The sequence below is a fragment of the Chenopodium album genome, chromosome 19 (assembly GCF_948465745.1).
Source record: "Chenopodium album chromosome 19, dcCheAlbu1.1, whole genome shotgun sequence".
Classification (NCBI taxonomy): domain Eukaryota; kingdom Viridiplantae; phylum Streptophyta; class Magnoliopsida; order Caryophyllales; family Amaranthaceae; genus Chenopodium; species Chenopodium album.
The window spans coordinates 34,902,053-34,921,485 of record NC_137852.1 but is presented as its reverse complement, the minus strand read 5'-3'; the positions used below and the strand labels follow the sequence as shown (position 1 = coordinate 34,921,485).

The following is a 19,433-nucleotide window of genomic DNA, read 5'->3' as shown; positions in this document are numbered from 1 at the left end:
CCAAGCACCATAGCTTTCCTCTCTCATTTATACTTGTTGATTTCTGTTTCTCTTTCTGGTAATGTTTGTTGTTTGAGTTCCTATGATTGTCGTGTGAAGAAAGCTTCAATTTGCATATTGTTTCAGTTTTGTTGCCTGTGAAAATGACATTTTTTCTCGTGAAATGTTAAAACCAAATGAACAAGTTTAATTTGCATATCCTAGTGTTTTTGCTTGCTGCATGTCCTTTTTTTTTATCAAGCTGAGCCGCAGGTTCCAATGTTTGATTTGTCTCTAGAGATGCAGATACGTAGCATAGCACATGAACATATATCTAAGAATTTAAGAGGTAATTCTAGAGACCTTAAGGAATAAAGTGAATCTGTAGTAGTCGCTAAATCCTGGAGGATATCTGTCCTCTTCTGTACTCTTGGTCTACTCTCTACTGTCTTTGTATATCTGCTTATTCTATTGAAAAAAGTAAAGAATACTCCCTCCGTTCAGTTTTAATTGCAACATGTTGACTTTCACGTTTGCCAATGCATAACTACAACTGTTAATATCTTTAACTTTCATCAAGTAAAAATTATGTAAAGTTGATCTTTTGAAAATATACTTTGTGACGAATCTAAGATCCTAATTGACTACATTTTGCCTTAAATACCAAACCCTGAGATGGTCAAATGAAAATTGTGATTAGTAGCAAATGTCAATACATTGCAAATAATACAATGTACTAATTGTGTTGTGAGCATATGACTCCGTTAGGAGGTATCTTTAATAGTCTTTTTCCTATAAACAAATAGTATTCTTTCTCATTGGTAGCATCTTTATGTTGTAGGATGGTAAGAGAACAAGAGTTATGAATTATATGGTTAGAAAGTTCATTGTGCCTCTTTTAGGTTACTAGTATGCCACCTTTAATGATATGATTTTAGTAATATGATTGAATATATGCTTATGGTTTGCCAAGACCCAAAAAGTGTTTTGAGTTTGTTTCTGATCTTTTAAGGAGTGGTTGGGTAGGTGTTTTAAAATTTAAAGTGTAGTGATGAATGTGGAGAAGGTTTTGAGAAGCTAAATAATAATTCGTTTTGGTAAATAAGGGGGATAGAAGTTTAATGAAGTTTCAAATCATAAGGGTGGTAATTTTCTTCAAGTGGTCTAATTTTTCTGAACAGAAAATGGAACCAAATCAAGAGGGACTCAGCCTAGCTCAAGATTCTTGCAGTCATATGGCTGTATTTTTAAAAGTTGACTTGTATATTGTAAATTATGATACCCTTTTGTGTCACTGTAGTTATCATTGAAATATACTACAAAAGGAAGTATGACCATGTTGTAACTTTAAGTGCTTTTTGCTTCTCATGTTGGAAGGTATATATTTTGGACAGTTCTGTTATGAATACTAAAAGAACATGTTTTCAACTCATTCCAATGTAATCTACTTCCTCCGTTTTCTTTTACTTGCAACACTTCCCTAAAAAGGAAATGTCACAATACTTGCAACACACTATAAAAGGTAAGTTACTTTAGGGAAAAACTATATTATATCCCTTATTTAAAGCACATGACCCACAAAATTACACTCCTAACAACCACTCATCCTATTTTAAAGTTTATTATATCATGTAAACCCCACCTTTCTTAATTACCGTGCTAAAGGGTGTGTTGCATCTAAAAGAAAACGGAGGAAGTATATAATTCCTCGTTCTTGGTCACATGAGTCACATCTTACCTAGTACTAGAGTGAAGCTTTTTTAGGAAGTCATGGATAAAAACACTGCTTACATTGTTTTCTACGATTGACAAATTTTAGGATTGAATATTAATTGTAATTAAAATGGCATGTGGCGCACTTGATTACTTCAAATTCAATTGTGATTAAGAGCAGGGTATTTTAAAATTTGCTTTGAATTATCAACCTAAGTAAATACTTCCGAGTTTTTCTTTTCTCTTTGACCTTTTTCTAGCATCTTCTATCAATTTTATTTTCTTCTCTCTCTTTGTCCGGTTGGCTTTCCATCTGTTTGTGGTTCTGCGTGCGTGATTGTACGTATTGATTATTTTTTGAAATTAACATTTTTTCATAATTTAATGAGAACATTAGCACGTTGCTGATTATTTCTGGTTTCCATTTTGTACTTTTAATTTAATTGTTACAGTTTGACAAAGAAGAGTCATTGCTGATGTTGCGATTGCCAGAGTGCTGGGTGGTGAGAATTTTTTAGGTTGTACTTATGTTTATTGAATGCTATACTCCTATATTATATTGAATTCATCTTCAATCAACAGGTATCAAAACTACACATGCTGATTGACCAAGTGACTGCAAGTTATGACAAATTTTACTTCGGAGATGTTGCAAGAGAAACTTATGATTTCTTTTGGGGAGATTTTGCTGATTGGTATGCATATCTAAGTTCTAATAATCTGTCCTTTTCAAATTCTGCTTCAATCATAGTTACAACAAAAAGTGAGCAATATAACTAACTTAATATATGAATGTATTTTCTTGATACTACAGTAATAGGTTATAGTACGTATCTTGTAAATTGTGATATACTTCCTCCATTTCTTTCTCTCTCTCTCTCTCTCTCTCTCTCTCTCTCACATCTCCAAAAACTACCTAGGAGTCCGAGTTTTTGTAAATGATGCAATAAACAGATTGGAGGAAGTATTATATTTTGTAAAGATCATCCGTTATTACAGAATATGTACCAAAGTAACAGATTACAATAATATCAAGAAAATATTAACACATATTCAGTACAATCAGACCTTTCATTAGGCAATGCGTATGAACCTGAAAGAATGGATATATGTCACTTTGTAACTAATAATTAATCCTATTTCACTGTCCATAGTTGGTTTCTAGATAAAGAGGGGATTGAGGGTACTGTTTAAATGGACTGTATAAATTTGCTTGTATAATGATGTCAGTGATTGGCTATCACATGCTATATATCTTCATTGATATTCATTACAGATTACTCAATTTCCTCTGTCCTTTTGCCAATTTCTATGAATGAACTTCTTCTCAATCAAAACTAAACTGCCCAAACTGTATTCTGCATTATTTTCTAATCTTAATAAAGTGAGTATGAACAAACAATGTTAACTTATGAATATTTCTTTGTTTGACTAATTCAAATGAAATTCATGCCTATGATAGGTACATTGAAGCAAGCAAAGCTCGCCTCTACCAAGCAGGGGATAACTCTGTGTCATATGCAGCAAAAGCAGTACTTCTGTATGTCTTTGAAAACATATTGAAAATTCTGCATCCGTTTATGCCATTTGTTACCGAGGCTCTTTGGCAGGTATGATGAGTGAACTTCATTAATAGTGGTTCTGCAGTACTGCATTTGTCTGGATAACTATAGTGACATTATTTTGGCTGAGCAGATTTAGATGCTGTGCCTAACTGTCACATGAAATCACCGAACAGTTATGTTATACTGGTTTATTAGCTCTTCGGTTAGAAGCCTCTTGTTAATAAATTTCATAACTTTATGGTGTTATTTTACTTTTTTGTTTATTAGATTAGGTTTCAGATCAGAGGGTGCAATGTCTGATTCAATGTTCATAATTACTGTTGTTAGAACTGTAAATCTCTTGGAAGGTAACCTGTCAGTAGTCTCCTTTAATATTCATTTGAGGAATAGGGACAGTTTAAAAATATCTAGTACATCCTGCCATCTTGTCGTGCAATAAATTTGGATAATTTGTTCCTGTCAAGCTGTTGCTTTGGATTCTACAGTGGCATTTTTTATTCTGTAACTATAAGACATGCCTTTAACCTGGATGTTTGTATGAATATTTTTGCCAAAGGAATTATTCATTAAAAAACAATAACTAACAAAGAAATTAAATTAAATGTAGATAATATATGAAGCAGAGTCTATATTTTCCTATTCACCATCTTCAATTTAAATCTCCTGGCTCCAGCCTTTGAGGATGACATGGAAACGTGCAAACTGGAAATAAGTTCTCTAACATGATGATGTAGTAGGAGACTTGGTTGGGGCTGAAAAGTATTGCTGTTAGGAGTTAGGACTATGGCATTAAGATGCTGGCCTGCTGGGTGTGAATTGCCTCACTTTATTTATAAAATCCTCTCAGATTTGATATAATGATTTTTTTTTAATTGTTTTTTAAGAGCTATTTTACCTCTGAAACAAACCTCAATTGCAGTAATAACTTGCCTGAAACCTTTTAGGAGATTAAATGTTGTTCAAGTGTTGAGTGAGCTCAACTGCTTTAATAAATCTGGTTAGCTTATGTTATATGTATTTTTGATCCCAAGCTTTTGTTCCATAAAAACAATGGTATTATCACTAATTTTTTAGATACGTAAATTTAAGAAGCGCAGGTCTGTTGGTGACATCAATTATGATTTTCATCGTATGTTATGGTTTTCTTGGATTCAAATTAGTACTTATGTATTAGATGGTTGCTTCTGTTAGGGTTTTGATTGTGTTTTATGCTTTATGTAGGCAATCCCCCATCAAATAGAGCCTCTGATAGTATCTTCATGGCCAAAAACTTCGCTTCCAGCGTATTCAAATGTGATAAAAAGATTTGAGAACTTTCAAGCTTTGGTGAGTGAATTCTTGGTCCACTAAAATCTTGTTTTTGATTTTTAATTTTTGTAAATGGATGTTTTTAATACAATTTCAGTCATGACGTATGCTAGTGTAAGAATGACAGAAATTAACTCTATCTGTTTCCAGACTAGGGCTATCCGTAATGTTAGAGCTGAATACTCGGTTGAGCCAGTGAAACGGATATCTGCAACTATAGTTGCCAACCCTGACGTTCTCCAGTACATCTCTGTAAGTATACAACTAATGTCTTCCAGCCTGTTTATGAATGTTCTAATGATATGCTAATAGATGAGTATATATGTGTGTATTTTTTAAGCTTAATGTGACTCACATCAGTATCATCTTATTATTTTGTAAATACTGATGTGAACTAGTGTTATAATCCATATACTACAATTTCAAGTTATGCTTTGGAAAGGCTTATGAAAAAAAAGGGTCAGTTCTCTCTTAAGTTTTTAGATAGGATGTTTTTCTTCTTGAATGAATTGCTTGATGTCATCCTTTGTTTTGCCTCATTTTATGTCAGCAATACCAGTCATCCTAAGTAGTTGTTCAGAGTAATTAATTATGTTATACAATACAGTCAAACTTTTCTTTACCACCTTGTTGCACATGTTAAGGCGTGGGGCGTCCTCTGTGCATCGTACCATGTACCTTTGTGGTTATTTTTTTTGTTTACGAGGCAAAATAATAAACTAGTGTTCTATTCTGGACATTTGAGAAGAATCGCATAGCTGAGATGACTAGGACTTAGTAAGGTTTTGTACGGAGTATTATAGGAAGCATATGGTTATTCTGATGTGTGTGTGTGTGTGTGTGTGTGTGTGTGAGAGAGAGAGAGAGAGAGAGTTGGTGGCGGGCGGGCGAGGCATGCATCCTAGCGTTCCAGTTGGTGGTGGGCGGGCGAGGGGTGCTTGACTGCTTGCGTGTGTGTGTGTGGCAATACATTGCTTTTTGTTTGGTCTCCTGAGGTTGTAATTAGTGGCATATCCTATTTCTCTAACTGTATGTTTAAAAAGAAATGTTACATGTTATCTTCTTTCATAACAGGAAGAGAGAGATGTTCTATCTCTCCTATCCAAACTAGACCTGCAAGCCTTGCGTTTTGCAGAATCACTTCCAGGTTTGTCATCATTACAGTTGAATATTGTTCTTTAACTCTAAAAATGATGATCTACTCTATGAATACATATTAACACTTTCATCACCAGAAGACGCAAATCAATCAGTTCACATAGTTGCCAGTGAAGGTTTGGAAGCATATCTTCCTCTTGCCGATATGGTAGATATCTCTGCTGAATTGCAGCGGCTTCACAAGCGTCTTCTTAAGATGGAAGGGGAGTATAAAGGGCTTAAAGCTCGCCTTGGTTCTCCAAAGGTAGGAGATGTTATGGTCACTAACCTCTAACTTTTGATCTTTCTTTCTTAATTGTTTTATACTATCTATAGTATGCCCATATATCGGTGCAAAAGAGGCTAGAGACTGGAGCTGATTTTAATTTGTTGACATTTCATATCCACTCACATCACACCCGTATATCCAATCATTTCATGCCAAAAAGCAACACTTGATTGGGTTAGGGTAGTACTTATATGAAAGAGACTGAAACAAGGGGGCGTTTGGTTCACGGATATAGGTATGAGGTATGGGTTTAGAATGACTAAAACCCATACCATATGTTTGGTTGTCAAAAGTATGAGTTTTAAACCCATACCATATGTTTAGTTGTCAAAAGTACGAGTTTTAAACCCATAACTTAAACCTATGAGGTTTGGGGTTTAGAAACCTTGTGGGGGCGGAGGTGGGTCTGGCTCATTCCAGGCCCTTAGGTATCAAATATATGGTATTAAGGGGATGAGATTTCATTCCAGAATTAAACTAAGCACTTGGTATTAAGTATCAAGTTCCAACCCGATACCACCTTAACCTCATTCCTGATTCCAAACCCATACCACTATGCGAACCAAACACCCCCTATAAGATATCTAGCTTATATGATCTAAGTTATCTCTTCATCTTATCTAACACTCCATGATTAGCTTTTACCTGTTTTTTTTCTTATATTTTTTTTAAATTAACATAAATTCTTTCTGAGTCTTTCCGATTTTCATTTCATACCCATAGTTTTTGGAGAAAGCTCCAGCAGAAATTGTCCAGGCGTCTCAAGAAAAAGCCGAGGAAATGGAGGAGAAAATAAATCTGACCAAAACCCGAATAGCTTTTCTTGAATCAACAGTTTTGGTGACAAACAGTTAAAGTGAGTGATACTAGCTGCTTCTTTTGCTTATTTGTCTATATGTTGGATCCTGTAAATTGATATTTCAGCATAATAACGGTGAATGTTCAGGCATCTCCAGGCTACTTGTCGGTGTTTTTGCTGTTAAGAGGATTGTAGTAGGCTGGTAGCATTCAAACTGAGAATCTTAGAAGACATTTTCTGTTGATGTTGCTGTTAAGAGGATTGTGGTAGGCAGGTAGCATTCAAGCTGAGAATCTTGGAAGACATTTTTGTTGATTCAAAGCAACACATCATTCAATTTTGACTCTTGTACATTCATGTATAGTGGTATTCAATTATATATCTGGATTTAGCCATTTTCATGGTACTCTCTATTTAAGAGTCAAGGTACATTAATTTAGCTAGTGACCAACTATAATCAATAACTATATTAAATAGTGATAATTTAAACATTTTTTGCCTTGTTTTTTATGTGTTGGCATTTATCTTATCCAGTTAACCATGCGCTGCAGGAATTTGTTAAACAATATATTTGATGACAAATAACCAGTAATTACTTAAATGGTGATAGCACAACCTCTATTGATCACTAGTAGGAGTCATCAAGGCCATATATGACACTGCAGGCTTGTGAAGTTGTGGAAAGATGGGCAAAGTTTGAGCACTACTAGTCTACTTATAGTCATTAGGGCCAAATATGGCGTTATGAGTTTGTGTTAGCTAGGAGATAAATTGGCATATAATCTTATATATACGAGCTTAGGCTACATGCGTGAGTCTAAATTTTTTTAAAAAATTGATTATCTAAAAAATAAATTTTGATAAAACATACCCATTAGATATAAAGAAATTATATTGTCATATTCTATATTAAATGGTCATTTTTCCTCAAAAAAAAATAAATAAAAGGTCATTTAAATTAATTTCATATGTGAATCACTTTTATTGTTATTTTTTTAGCAAAATCTAATTTTAATCTGTTAAAAAAGTATTTAAATAAGTCCTAAAAAATATTTTAAATAAAAAATTAAAGGTCATTTAAAAGTAATTTCATATGCGAATCACTTTTATTGTTATTTTTTTAGCAAAATCTAATATTAATTTGTTAAAAAGATATTTAAATAAGTCCTAAAAAAATATTTAAATAAGGGTTGGAATAATATTTTAGGTAAATGTGTATGTAAGATAATTAAGAACACCAAATAAATAGAAATATGTTTACTATAAAGATATAAAAGATTTGGTATATTTTATTACAGTTTTATTATATAAATCTATTCTAAAAAAATTGTCTAAAAAGAACGGAGAACTTTTGGTTGTTTTAATATTAAGTTACTAGCTAGGTGCGATGCACGATTTTATAATAAGAACTAGTTTTTGTACCCCATGTGATGTGTTGAATCTCATTGTAGCCCACTTATGAGTGTCCCACATTGGAGATCGAGGGGAGGTGGTTCCACTTTATAAGGTAGAGGAGTAACTCCTACTATTGCAATTGGTTTTAGTATGGAAGCTCCAAAGCCTTGTTTGTAGACCTAACTCTCCTCCTCCTTGTTCGGGTTGCCCAGGCCCATTTCATATTGTCTCGAAATTTAACATGGTATCAGAGCCCAGATTTGTGGGGCTGTTTATAACAAGGTATTTGTCAAGCCACTGGTTAAGGGGCCTCTATTGGATGTTCATTCCTAAAGAGGATTTATATTGTACCTTCTGGTGTGCTCTAGTTCTAAGGACACTCATAAGTGAGGAGGAGTGTTATATTCCATTGTAGCCCACTTATGAGTGTCCCACATTGGAGAAAGAGGGGAGGTGGTTCCACTTTATAAGGTAGAGGGGTAACTCCTACTATTGCCAATTGGTTTTATTATGGAAGCTCCAAAGCCTTGTTTGTGAACCTAACTCTCCTCCTCCTTGTTCGGGTTGCCCAGGCCCATTTCATATTGTCTCGAAATTTAACATGGTATCAGAGCCCAGGTTTGTTGGGCCGTTTATAACTGGATATTTGTCAAGCCACTGGTTAAGGGGCCTTTATTGGATGTTCATTCCCAAAGAGGATTTATATTGTACCTTCTAGTGTACTCTAATTCTAAGGACACTCATAAGTGAGGGGGAGTGTTGAATTCCATTGTAGCCCACTTATGAGTGTCCCACGTTGGAGAAAGAGGGGAGGTAGTTCCACTTTATAAGGTAGAGGAGTAACTCCTACTATTGCCAATTGGTTTTAGTATGGAAGCTCCAAAGCCTTGTTTGTGAACCTAACTCTCCTCCTCCTTGTTCGGGTTGCCCAGGCCCATTTCATATTGTCTCGAAATTTAACATGATGCCCGAGTAATTTATTGATTTTTAAGATAAATTTTTCAATCTAAAAATATACTTTCTCTAATTCAATATCATTGCAATAATTAGACTTTTGCACAATTCATACTCTTTTTTAACAATATAATATGATTTAGGACCTGTTCACATTTACTTAATTTCAGTTCCATTCAGTTCAGCTCCAATCAGTTCAGCTCCTAATTTACCTCTCTCATAAAATATTCATTGTTCAGCTCCAATCAGTTCAGCTGAGTTCAGCTCAGTTCAGTAAATGTGAACAGACCCTTAGACAAACTTTTAAATAAATCGGATGTATTATAAAATATTGTACATCCATTATACAGTTACTCTAAAATGAGCAAAAGTTACACTAATATGATAAAAGTTACCCTGACATAAATAAAAGTTACAAAGTCTGTATGCTTTATTGATAAAAGTTACCTAAAAAATTGTAGAAGTTACCCTAAATATGATAAAAGTGACCCCCTGGTGTACAGTAAATTACAGTACACTGGATGTATACAAAAGTTACTCTACGATTTATATGCTAAGCAAAAAATAATCCTATTTGATCTTGTTGAATTCGTGTCACAAAATACTTTCATAATATCAACTTTTTATAAGATTAACTCTTGTACAATTATAGACATTTAACATACAAAAAGCGCTTTAAGATGCATAATTTCATCCTTGTTACAATATTATTGGAACGGAGGAAGTATATGTTATTTTGATTTTTTACTTATGGATTAATAATTGATAATTATACTTGTAAAATTAAAAACTATAATACTTGTTATATAATATATGTATTAGTGGATGCCCATTATATCGTTAGGATTATTCAGGAATATTCTAGATACTATTATTCCCCAAAACCATAGTTGTATCTCATGTATAAATATATGTATACTCCCACATATTATTGAATACGAATATCGATCTATTTTCTCCCTAATTTCTCCTCTTTCTCTTAAATTTTATAACACGTTATCAGCACCATCGCTAAGGAAAATCAATCATAATTGGTTGAGTAAAGGGAGACAGAAAACCAATACTATGCCGATTAACTCGATGAAAATATGAGGGAAATCAGTCATCCAAAAATATGAGGGAAATCAATCATCATCGAGGTCTTGGTTGAAGTTTGTTTCATAGTGAAATAGTCAAGTTGTGTAGTGAAGTACCATAATTTTGTGCGAACGATTAACTAATATCTCAACGACGACAAGGTACGCATACTTCAATATTATAGGTTGATGTAAATATATAATTAATAGTCTGACATGTTGTATTCTTATCTACCTATATTTTTTTTTTTTTTTTTTTTTTTTTTTTTTTGACAAGAGCAAAGACATCTACCTATATTTCATGTTACATTAGAACTTCAAATGTATTGTTAAAACCACATAATTTTTGAGTGATGTCGTATGTTTATATTGATGTATCTAGTGGATTTACTCAAGGATATGTCTTTAATCTGGTTATGTTATCGTTCTGACTTTCCTCATCCCTCCACATGCCTCTTATCTTGTTGCTTATGAAATTCATGCTATCACGATCTACACTAGAATAATTGTTTAGTTTGGAACTCTTGAAATCTAATCACTTTTCCCATGTGGTCATTTTCCTTGGTAAACCAATTCTTGACGAGTCATACGCAAATTGATTTTTTATTGTTTGAACAAGCACACTACATATGTACAAATAATGGCTATCAGTTTTGCATCTTACTATGATGGGTTAATGATGGTTCGTTTGGGTTATATTTGGCATACTTCGATGAGGTACATCCGTGCATGATGATTTCGGCATATTTTGGCTTGGAGCATGATGATTTTATTTGAAAATGTTACAAGACTTAATTAGTTTAAATTTTGGCTGTTTAATTGAATCATTATGTTCATCAATGCAATATCGTTTTTATTGATATAAAAGTTACCAATTATGATTTAAGTTAATTCTAATAATGCAAGGTGCACTTAGAGGCAAAGGTATGTAGTCGGTGAAATGATTTATTTATTACTCATTCATGATTAATGAAATAGGATGAGTAAAGGAAGAATTCAAGTCTTATAAGACAAGGTTAAGTCTTGGGATGCCTTATGCACTCAAGGTGTTTATACACCGAGGTAGTAAAAGAATAAATAATAAATGTTGTTTGTCACTAATAAATCAAGAATTGAAATTGGAAACTTGCCTTGCTTGATTGAATTGTGGTTGGAATGTTTGTATTGTTATGCATATGAGTTAACATCAAGTCTAACCTGTAAATCACGTAAAGTGCAAGATGGATGAGCAATAAAACTCTAGATTAGTGCACATCTGGGGTAATGACAATTAGGGGTTGGGGTACATTGGGAATTAGCCGTGTACTTTTCTCGAGGCCGTTTGATCTACGAGTCTCTTATTTCAAATATATTTTTTTTAAAAAACTAGGACTTAGGTGAGATCTCATACTAACTACGGTCACGGAGTCGCGCACGTGGTCGTTGGATGTTTATTGATGTTTCCGAAAGGAGGCATGGGGTTTTCTTTATTGATGTTCCAAATGGAACATGGGTTGGACAACCTTGTCTATTGCTTAATCCAATGAATAAATTGAAATGAGTTAACTACTATTAACTAGTGAAGTGTTATTAAATTGGATAGTGAGCCATGTGTTGAGTCTATTATTTAATGATGCTTATGTTGGATAACTAGTAGCATGTTAGGTATTTCTTAATTTATTTTGCAGCTTGTATGTACTCAGCTTTGCTGATTGCGTGCTTTTGTGTGTGTCTTTCTTTGGTCATGGCCTTTGCCTTTCAATGACCCTGTGACGATCCAATTTTTACACTTGTAATATTGGGGAGCAGATTAACCACAAGCTCTTATACATGCAGCATTCGCATCAGGGTTGTGGGATTTTGAGCGGAGAGTTGGTTATTGTTCGCAGTTTATCTCTTTTCATAAGTTGATTTTACTTAAACTCTAGTTTTATTTATTTACTGCTTTCACTGGGTTTTGAATAAGGGCCTTAATGGTTCCAACTTGTAACACTTTGTTTTGGTTTTATTCGTTGGTTTTGAAACTTATTTATAAATTATTTAGTTTTTCCGCTGCTAATATTTGATACAGCCATAACGTTTGAACACGTGGCGGTAGCACGTCAGTAATTCTCTTGGATATTGTTCAGGGTATTTACAGGTTTTAAGAGAGAATTATTGGGGTGTTACAGCCACCTTACCCGCCACTTCACACAGGTGCCCTCCATAGCAGCTTGGTCCTCCTACAACAGGCGTTTGAAGATGTGAGTGACCAACACATCCTGTTGGCTGAAAGGGGGTGAGCATCGGCAAGACCGTCCATACCTAAAACCAAAATGTTTAGCATCCATTAGTATGGCTAAGTTGGTTCTTAATCTAAGGATTTTATACACAAAGTCAAACCCTTATTTTAAACTAAACCATTTTTTCAAAAATTAAATAAACAGAGAAGCACACAAGAATCAAGACTAAACCCTTTGTTTAATCAAAGTCAAACACGTTAACAAATTGAAAATAAACAAAAATAAACCTATGTTCAATCAAAGTAGAAAGCTTTACGAGTTTTCTCTCTCTAAGTTTTTTCTCTCTAAAAAAAGGAAAAGCTTGTTCTTCTTTGTGTCTTTAAGATGGTGGATAACACCCACCAACCTGCTCCGCCTCACATTTCTGATGAGGTTATGATAGATTTAGTGCGGAAGGAATCTCCTTCGGTTGCTAGTTTTCGTGAAGTTGTGGCTAGTTCTTCACAATGGTTTGAGGAAGCTAGAAAGATTGTGGCAACATCGACTGAATGGACTCAAGATGAAGATTTTGGTCCAGACTCAGAATTGACTGTCAGATTTGATAAGGTTACCTTGGATAGATTAAGGAAACCGTGGGGTTTAACCTTAATGGGGAAATGTTTGGGTACTTCTATTAGGCCTGCCAATATGCTTAATCGAGCATGGATTATGTGGAAAATCAAAGGAGGTTTGGAAACAATTGACCTTGGTCATAATGTTTTTTTGTTCCAATTTACGATGGAAGATGATTACGAGAGGGCTTTGTTTGGAGGACCTTGGTTTGTTTTTGACCATTACTTGATGATGGCGAAATGGAAGCCGAATTTTAGACCGTCTGAAAATCCCTTTGATAAGATGACCGTTTGGATCCGTTTCACTGAGTTGCCGGTGGAATATTTTGACAAATCTGCTCTGTTTGAAATTGCCAAGCTTGCAGGGACTCCAATTCGGGTGGATTACGCCACCGACAGATTGACAAGAGGGCGTTATGCTCGTGTTTGTATTGAAATTGACCTGAGTAAACCCTTGGTGACTAAAGTGTGGATTGGTGGCGCGTGGCAGCACATTGCTTATGAGAATGTGACTACCTTATGTTTCACATGTGGCAAAGTGGGGCATGTTCAATCCAATTGCATGCTCAATAAAAAACAAGAGGTGGCAGCTATATCAACAGCTGTTGAGAAACAAGCTTCTCCAGTTCAGAATTCAACAGATGTCAATTTGAATTTTGATGCTTCAGTTTCTACAAGTGTTGAATCTCAGATTGATCCTGCTACTGTTTTACAGCCCACTTCTAATCTTGGATCTCAGAATTTAGGGCCTAAATATGTTGGGCTTCAGAATGTTGGGTCTCAGATTGTTGGACCTCAAAATGTTGGGTCATCTTCTAAGTCAAAGTCTTCTCATACTTTGGTTGATAATGTGTCACAAAGTGATTTTGGTCCATGGACCTTAGTAACAAATAAAAAGAAGTTTACAAAATCTATTGATAATAACAACAGGAAGGGTAATATTAAAAGCAATTCTATGGTTGATATTAGCAACCATAAATCAATTAAAAATAATATTGTTGATAATAACAACAATAAAAATAAATTAGGTAACAAAAAAAATAATAGTACTAATTTATTGTATAAAAGGAAGGAATTGGGTGAGGCTAGTGTCACGAATGAGAAGGTTAATAAGATTAGTACTGCTGATTTTTTTTTTTTTTTTTTTTTTTTTTTTTTTTTGAGGAAATTAGTACTGTTGATTTGGATATTAATAAGAAGGGTTCTGCTGCTGCCTCTCCTAATGTGGATACCATTGCTGCTAAATTGGATAATAATTCTGAGGTTTTAGTTTCTAATCTGGATGTTAATGCGAAGGCAGTTGGGTTTGCAGGAATTAATTCAACATATGTAATTAACAATATTACTCATCCTAATAGTGAGATTAATAAAGCTATTATCTCATCTGAAGTCATGATGGTGGATAGTGTTTCAATCTCTTCCATGGAGGAGACAAGTGTCATTAATGCTAAGTTGTCAAACCCGAGTAGCCACTTGGAGGAAATGCAATTAGATGTTTCACCTACTCCCTTGATTTCTAACCCTCGGCTTTCTTATAGTGAGGTAGTCTCACACAATAATATTCCTCACCTTGCTCTAAAAGAATTAAATACTACTTCCATCTCCCAAATACAAAACCATTCAATTTCTCACCATGCAGAACCAACATCAACCCCCTGTATCTCAAGCTCTTCCCATAATCACTTACCAGAGACGCAAGGACTCAGATCAGGGGAATTGCTCGAATTCTCGAGGGAAAGAGCCAATTCTCCAAGGGATTCCAGTGCACGAATTGCAGCAGGGATCGAGGTCGAAATTGAACACGCTTCAATTATTCCCGACTTCACCAATGATAAAAACTCTTTTGATCAAGCGCCGGCCGGGTTCTCCGACGGAGTTAACAAGGGCGGTGAGATTGTTGGATGCTCTGAAAAGAAAACAGGAAGCTTTGTCTATTCTTCGGGCGGAGGAAAGGGATCGAACGTTTCCATTTCAAATTCCAAGAAGAATTCCGGGTTTTCACTTGCAATTAGAAACCAGAGGTCAAAACATGGCAAATCGCCTTATCGCAACATTCATCTCTCAGGATGCGGTGGTGGGGATGCGATTGTAGATTCGGTATTATCGGTATCTTCAGGGGCCGAGGGAAATAGTGGCTCAAATGACCCCGTTGTCATTGGAGGATGTGTTACCAATAGGGATGAGCGAGTTTTGGAGGGATTGGGAGGTGTATTACCTTCCTCCGAATCCAGGCCCGAATGATCGCCCTTCAATTACTTTGCAGCGTCCGTTGCCAAATCTGAAAATGAAGTTCATTTTATGGAATGTAAGGGGAGCTTGTAGGGACGAATTTATCCCTCATGCACGTCATTTAGTCAATTTGCATCGCCCTGCTGTCTTTGTATTTCCGAAAACTAAATCAGATGATCTTCGAGCTAGGCAGGTTATGCTTCAATTGGGATTTCATGATTTTAAAGCAGTAGAAGCTAATGATAAACGGAGAGGTATTTGGCTTTTCTGGAAGAATGTCGTGGATGTGGCTGATTTCAAGGAGGATTTTTCTTTTTTTGCATGCTTTGTTCCATTTCAAAAATACCAATAACGAGGCTCTAGTTACTGGTATGCATGCTCCTTCAAGGCCTAAAGAGAGACATGCAATGTGGAGGGGAATGCAGGATGATCTTCCTCCGCCTAACACTCCATGGCTCTTATTTGGAGATTTAAATGAAGTTACTTCGCAGAGTGAGAAATCTGGGGGAAGAGGATTCAGACATGCTCAATGTAGGGACATGACCAATTTTACAAATGCTGCGGGTATGTTTGATATGGGGTACAATGGAAATCCATTTACTTGGAGCAATGCTAGGGAGGGAACCACCTTGATTAGGCAGCGTCTTGACAGAGCTCTTGGAAACGCATCTTGGGTGGAGCAATTTCCTCACACTAAGGTTTTTCATCTTCCTTTTACATATTCTGATCACTCTCCTATTTTAATTGATTGCTCTAATCCGAGAGTTAATGGCCCTTTTCCTTTACGTTGCAAGGAAGTTTGGCTTACTCACCCGGATTTTAATGAGTTCTTTGTTAGTAATTGGCTAGAGCCGTGTGATAATTATATCTTAGGCATGAATAACTTTCAAAATAATATCAAAAATTGGAACCATAATATTTTTGGAAATCTAAAGTATAAAAAGGATAGACTCTTAGCAAGATTAGGAGGCATCCAGAAATATTTAGCTACTAAAAATTCTGTTTATTTGATAAATTTGGAAAAAGATTTGTTAAAGGAATTAAAAGATATTTATGATAAGGAAAGAATTATTTGGGCACAAAAGGCTGGCATTAATTGGCGAAAATATGGTGATTTAAATACAAAATATTTCCATATTTTAGCAAAAATAAAAAAAAAGTAGGGGAAAGATTTTGTGCTTAAAAGATTCTGATGATAATTGGATTACTGATGACTCAGTTATAAAAAATATGGCCACTGACTTCTATAAGAATATTTTTCAGTCAAAAATAACAAATAAAGGTGGTTCTGGCTCTTTTAATCCTTCTAACAGGATATCTATGGACTATGGAAGATAATTTGATGTTGTCAGCTTATAGTCCTAGTTTAATTGAAGGGAAGAATTGTTTGTTTAGCATGGAACCTATGAAGTGTCCTGGTCCGGATGGTGTCCAACCAAGATTTTTTCAAGCTAATTGGGATTCCTTGAGTCACATTCTGCATAAGTTATGTGTTGATAGCTTTGCTACTAGTTGCTTTAATTCGGATATCAATAAATCTTACATCTCTTTAATCCCTAAGATTGATAATCCAGTTAATCTAACTCAATTTAGACCTATAGGATTGTGTAATACTGTTTATAAACTTATTACCAAGTTAATTTCCTGTAAACTTAGATCCTTTTTGAATACTTTGATTAGCCCCTTACAATCCAGTTTTATACAAGGTAGGGGAATTGAGGATAATGTTATTATTATTAAGGAAATGTCACATATTTTTCATAAAGCTAAGGTTGGAAAGAATATTATGGCACTTAAGCTTGACTTAACAAAGGCTTATGACAGTTTGGAATGGAATTTCATTAAGGAAACCCTTATCGGTTTTAATTTTCCCTTGAATTTTGTTAATCTGATTATGTATTGTATTACTTCTCCTCAAATTTCTGTTTTATGGAATGGGGAAATTACTAGTGAGTCCACCCCTTCAAGGAGTATAAGGCAAGGTGATCCAATGTCATCTTATATTTTTGTTTTGTGCCTTGAAAGACTTTCCCTCATGATAGAAAACAAGGTAACTTGGAATTTGTGGAAGCCTATTAAGGTAACAAAGTCAATTTCTTTATCTCATATTTTTTATGCAGATGATGTTTTCCTTTTTGGACAAGCTTCTAAGAGTAATATTCAGCTAATAATGCAAGTTTTACAGGATTTTGGGGATATTTCTGGATTAAGGGTAATTCAGAACAAATCAACTGTTATATTTCCAAAGAAAATGAATCACAATGTGAGAAAAGATTTAATCACTGAATTTAGTTTCACTTCCACTACTTCCTTTGGCAAGTATTTGGGAGTTGAAATTCATCCAAACAAATTAAAAAAGAGTGATTATTGTGGCTTGCTTGATAAGACTTTTAATCAAATCAAGGGTTGGCAATCTAGGTTGTTGAATATGGCAGGGAGGTGTACATTGGTTAAGTCTGTGTTGTCTTCTTTTCCTGTTCATTTAATGCAAACTAGTATTCTTCCTCTTGCTGTTTGTGATGATATTGAAAGAAATTGCAGGAAATTTTTGTGGAATAAGGTTGATAAGTCTAGATATTCTACTAGAATAGGCTGGAATCACATTACTAAGCCTATGAAAATAGGTGGTCTTGGGATTAGAAGGTTAAAATTGTGGAATGTAGCCTTCATGGCTAAGTTGGGTTGGTCTGTTCTTACTAAATCAGAAAAGCTTTGGGTTAGAATATTTAATGAAAAATATCTTAGGAAGGGAGGTTTGTTTGATTGTCATGCTAGTCCTTCTCACTCTCAAATTTGGAAAGATATTTTAAAAGGGAGGGAATTGCTTGCTTCAGGTTTAAGAGTAGGGATTGGGAATGGTATTAGTACTTCCTTATGGCATCATCACTGGTTAGGGAAGGGTCCTTTGAAGGATGTTATTCTTACTGATATTCCCTCTCACATGATTGATTGGAAAGTTTCTAATATTATCAAGGATAAGGCTTGGTTTTTGAATGATATTGATCATCTTCTCCCTCAATATATCCTTAATATGATCAAGGCCACCCCTTTGTCTAAGTTTGCTAATTTAGAGGATTTTTTAACTTGGGATTTAAGTAAGGATGGTATTTTCAATATTAGATCTGCTTATCATTTCCTTTTACAGGGGAAGTGCTTAGTTTCTTCTAATATAAAATCTTGGAAATCTCTTTGGAAAATTCAAATACCTTTTAAATACAGAATGTTCTTATGGAACTGTGCTCACTCTATTCTCCCAGTTGCTGAAAAATTGTCTGCTTACATGCCTCTTATTTCTCCTATCTGCTCCAGGTGTAATATGTACACTGAGTCTCATATACATATTTTTAGAGATTGCTTTGCTTCATCTATCATATGGAATGATATTTTTAGCAAAATTTATCTTCCACCAAACTTTGATTTTAGCATCTTTAAAAATTATTATTGGGAGGTTTGGATTAATTATAACCTTGCTTTAGATAAAAAGTGGAAATTGATCTTTGGTACTGCTTTGTGGCATCTTTGGATTCATAGAAACATTTCTATTTTCGAAGAAAAAAATCTTGGTCCAATTTCCCTTTTTACTAAGTTTTATTTCGATTATAAGATTTCAAGTTCCTTGATACAGGTCAGTAATAAAAGGAAAAGTGGAGAATCGAGTTCTGCTGCTACTACTTGGGAGGCACCTAGAGAGGGCTATTTTAAAATTAATACTGATGGAGCTTGGCTCAACTCAGCAGTTTCTTCTGGAGGGGGTGCTATTAGGAGATCAGATGGCTCGTGGTATGTTGGTTTCTCATGCAAGTATGATGTTGTTTCTCCTCTGCTTGCTGAATTGTATGCCTTGAATGATGGCCTTTCCATTGCTGAGGATCTGAGAGTTAAGAAGGTGATTGTGGAAACGGATGCTAAAGTTCTTAAGGATATGTTAATGTCAGCAGGTCCTAATCCTCACCATGAGCTTGCTGCTGGAATCTGTGATGTTGCCACGGTTCTGTCCAAATTTGAAGTTGCGGTTGTCACTCACATCCCAAGGGAAGCAAATGAATTAGCTCACAGACTTGCTGTTATGGGAAGGGAGATGGCCGTGGGATATAAAACTCACTACTTGGTTCCGGAGTGTGTCATGGATCTATATGAGGCTGAGAAAAGCAGGGTGGATGCTGCTGCAACTACCTAG

The 19,433-nt window shown here is 35.0% G+C and overlaps 2 protein-coding genes across 2 annotated transcripts in view; both read left to right on the top strand.

Moving 5' to 3' along the window:
* The window catches only part of LOC145593589 (valine--tRNA ligase, chloroplastic/mitochondrial 2-like), a 29,893-nt gene extending 22,612 nt beyond the window's left edge, over positions 1 to 7,281 (top strand). Inside the window, exons 20-28 of the mRNA XM_081649860.1 lie at positions 2,145 to 2,195; positions 2,275 to 2,387; positions 3,155 to 3,302; positions 4,479 to 4,583; positions 4,716 to 4,817; positions 5,640 to 5,712; positions 5,801 to 5,967; positions 6,715 to 6,847; positions 6,938 to 7,281. Coding sequence (XP_081505986.1) covers positions 2,145 to 2,195; positions 2,275 to 2,387; positions 3,155 to 3,302; positions 4,479 to 4,583; positions 4,716 to 4,817; positions 5,640 to 5,712; positions 5,801 to 5,967; positions 6,715 to 6,846 — 891 coding nt within the window. The 3' untranslated portion in view covers position 6,847; positions 6,938 to 7,281. The remainder of the gene's footprint in view (positions 1 to 2,144; positions 2,196 to 2,274; positions 2,388 to 3,154; positions 3,303 to 4,478; positions 4,584 to 4,715; positions 4,818 to 5,639; positions 5,713 to 5,800; positions 5,968 to 6,714; positions 6,848 to 6,937) is intronic.
* Positions 7,282 to 15,311: 8,030 nt separating this feature from the next.
* LOC145594271 (uncharacterized) lies at positions 15,312 to 19,433 on the top strand. The gene is made up of 3 exons (XM_081650607.1): positions 15,312 to 15,510; positions 15,620 to 16,366; positions 16,570 to 19,433. Exons 1-3 carry the CDS (start codon positions 15,312 to 15,314, stop codon positions 19,431 to 19,433), a joined length of 3,810 nt encoding a protein of 1,269 aa, XP_081506733.1.

Coding starts and splice junctions, on each gene's coding strand:
- LOC145594271 (XM_081650607.1), top strand. CDS start 15,312: ATGAAGTTCATTTTATGGAATGTAAGGGGAGCTTGTAGGGACGAATTT. Junction 15,511..15,619: donor AGCTAATGATAAACGGAGAG/GTATTTGGCTTT, acceptor ACGAGGCTCTAG/TTACTGGTATGCATGCTCCT. Junction 16,367..16,569: donor CATTAATTGGCGAAAATATG/GTGATTTAAATA, acceptor TCCTTCTAACAG/GATATCTATGGACTATGGAA.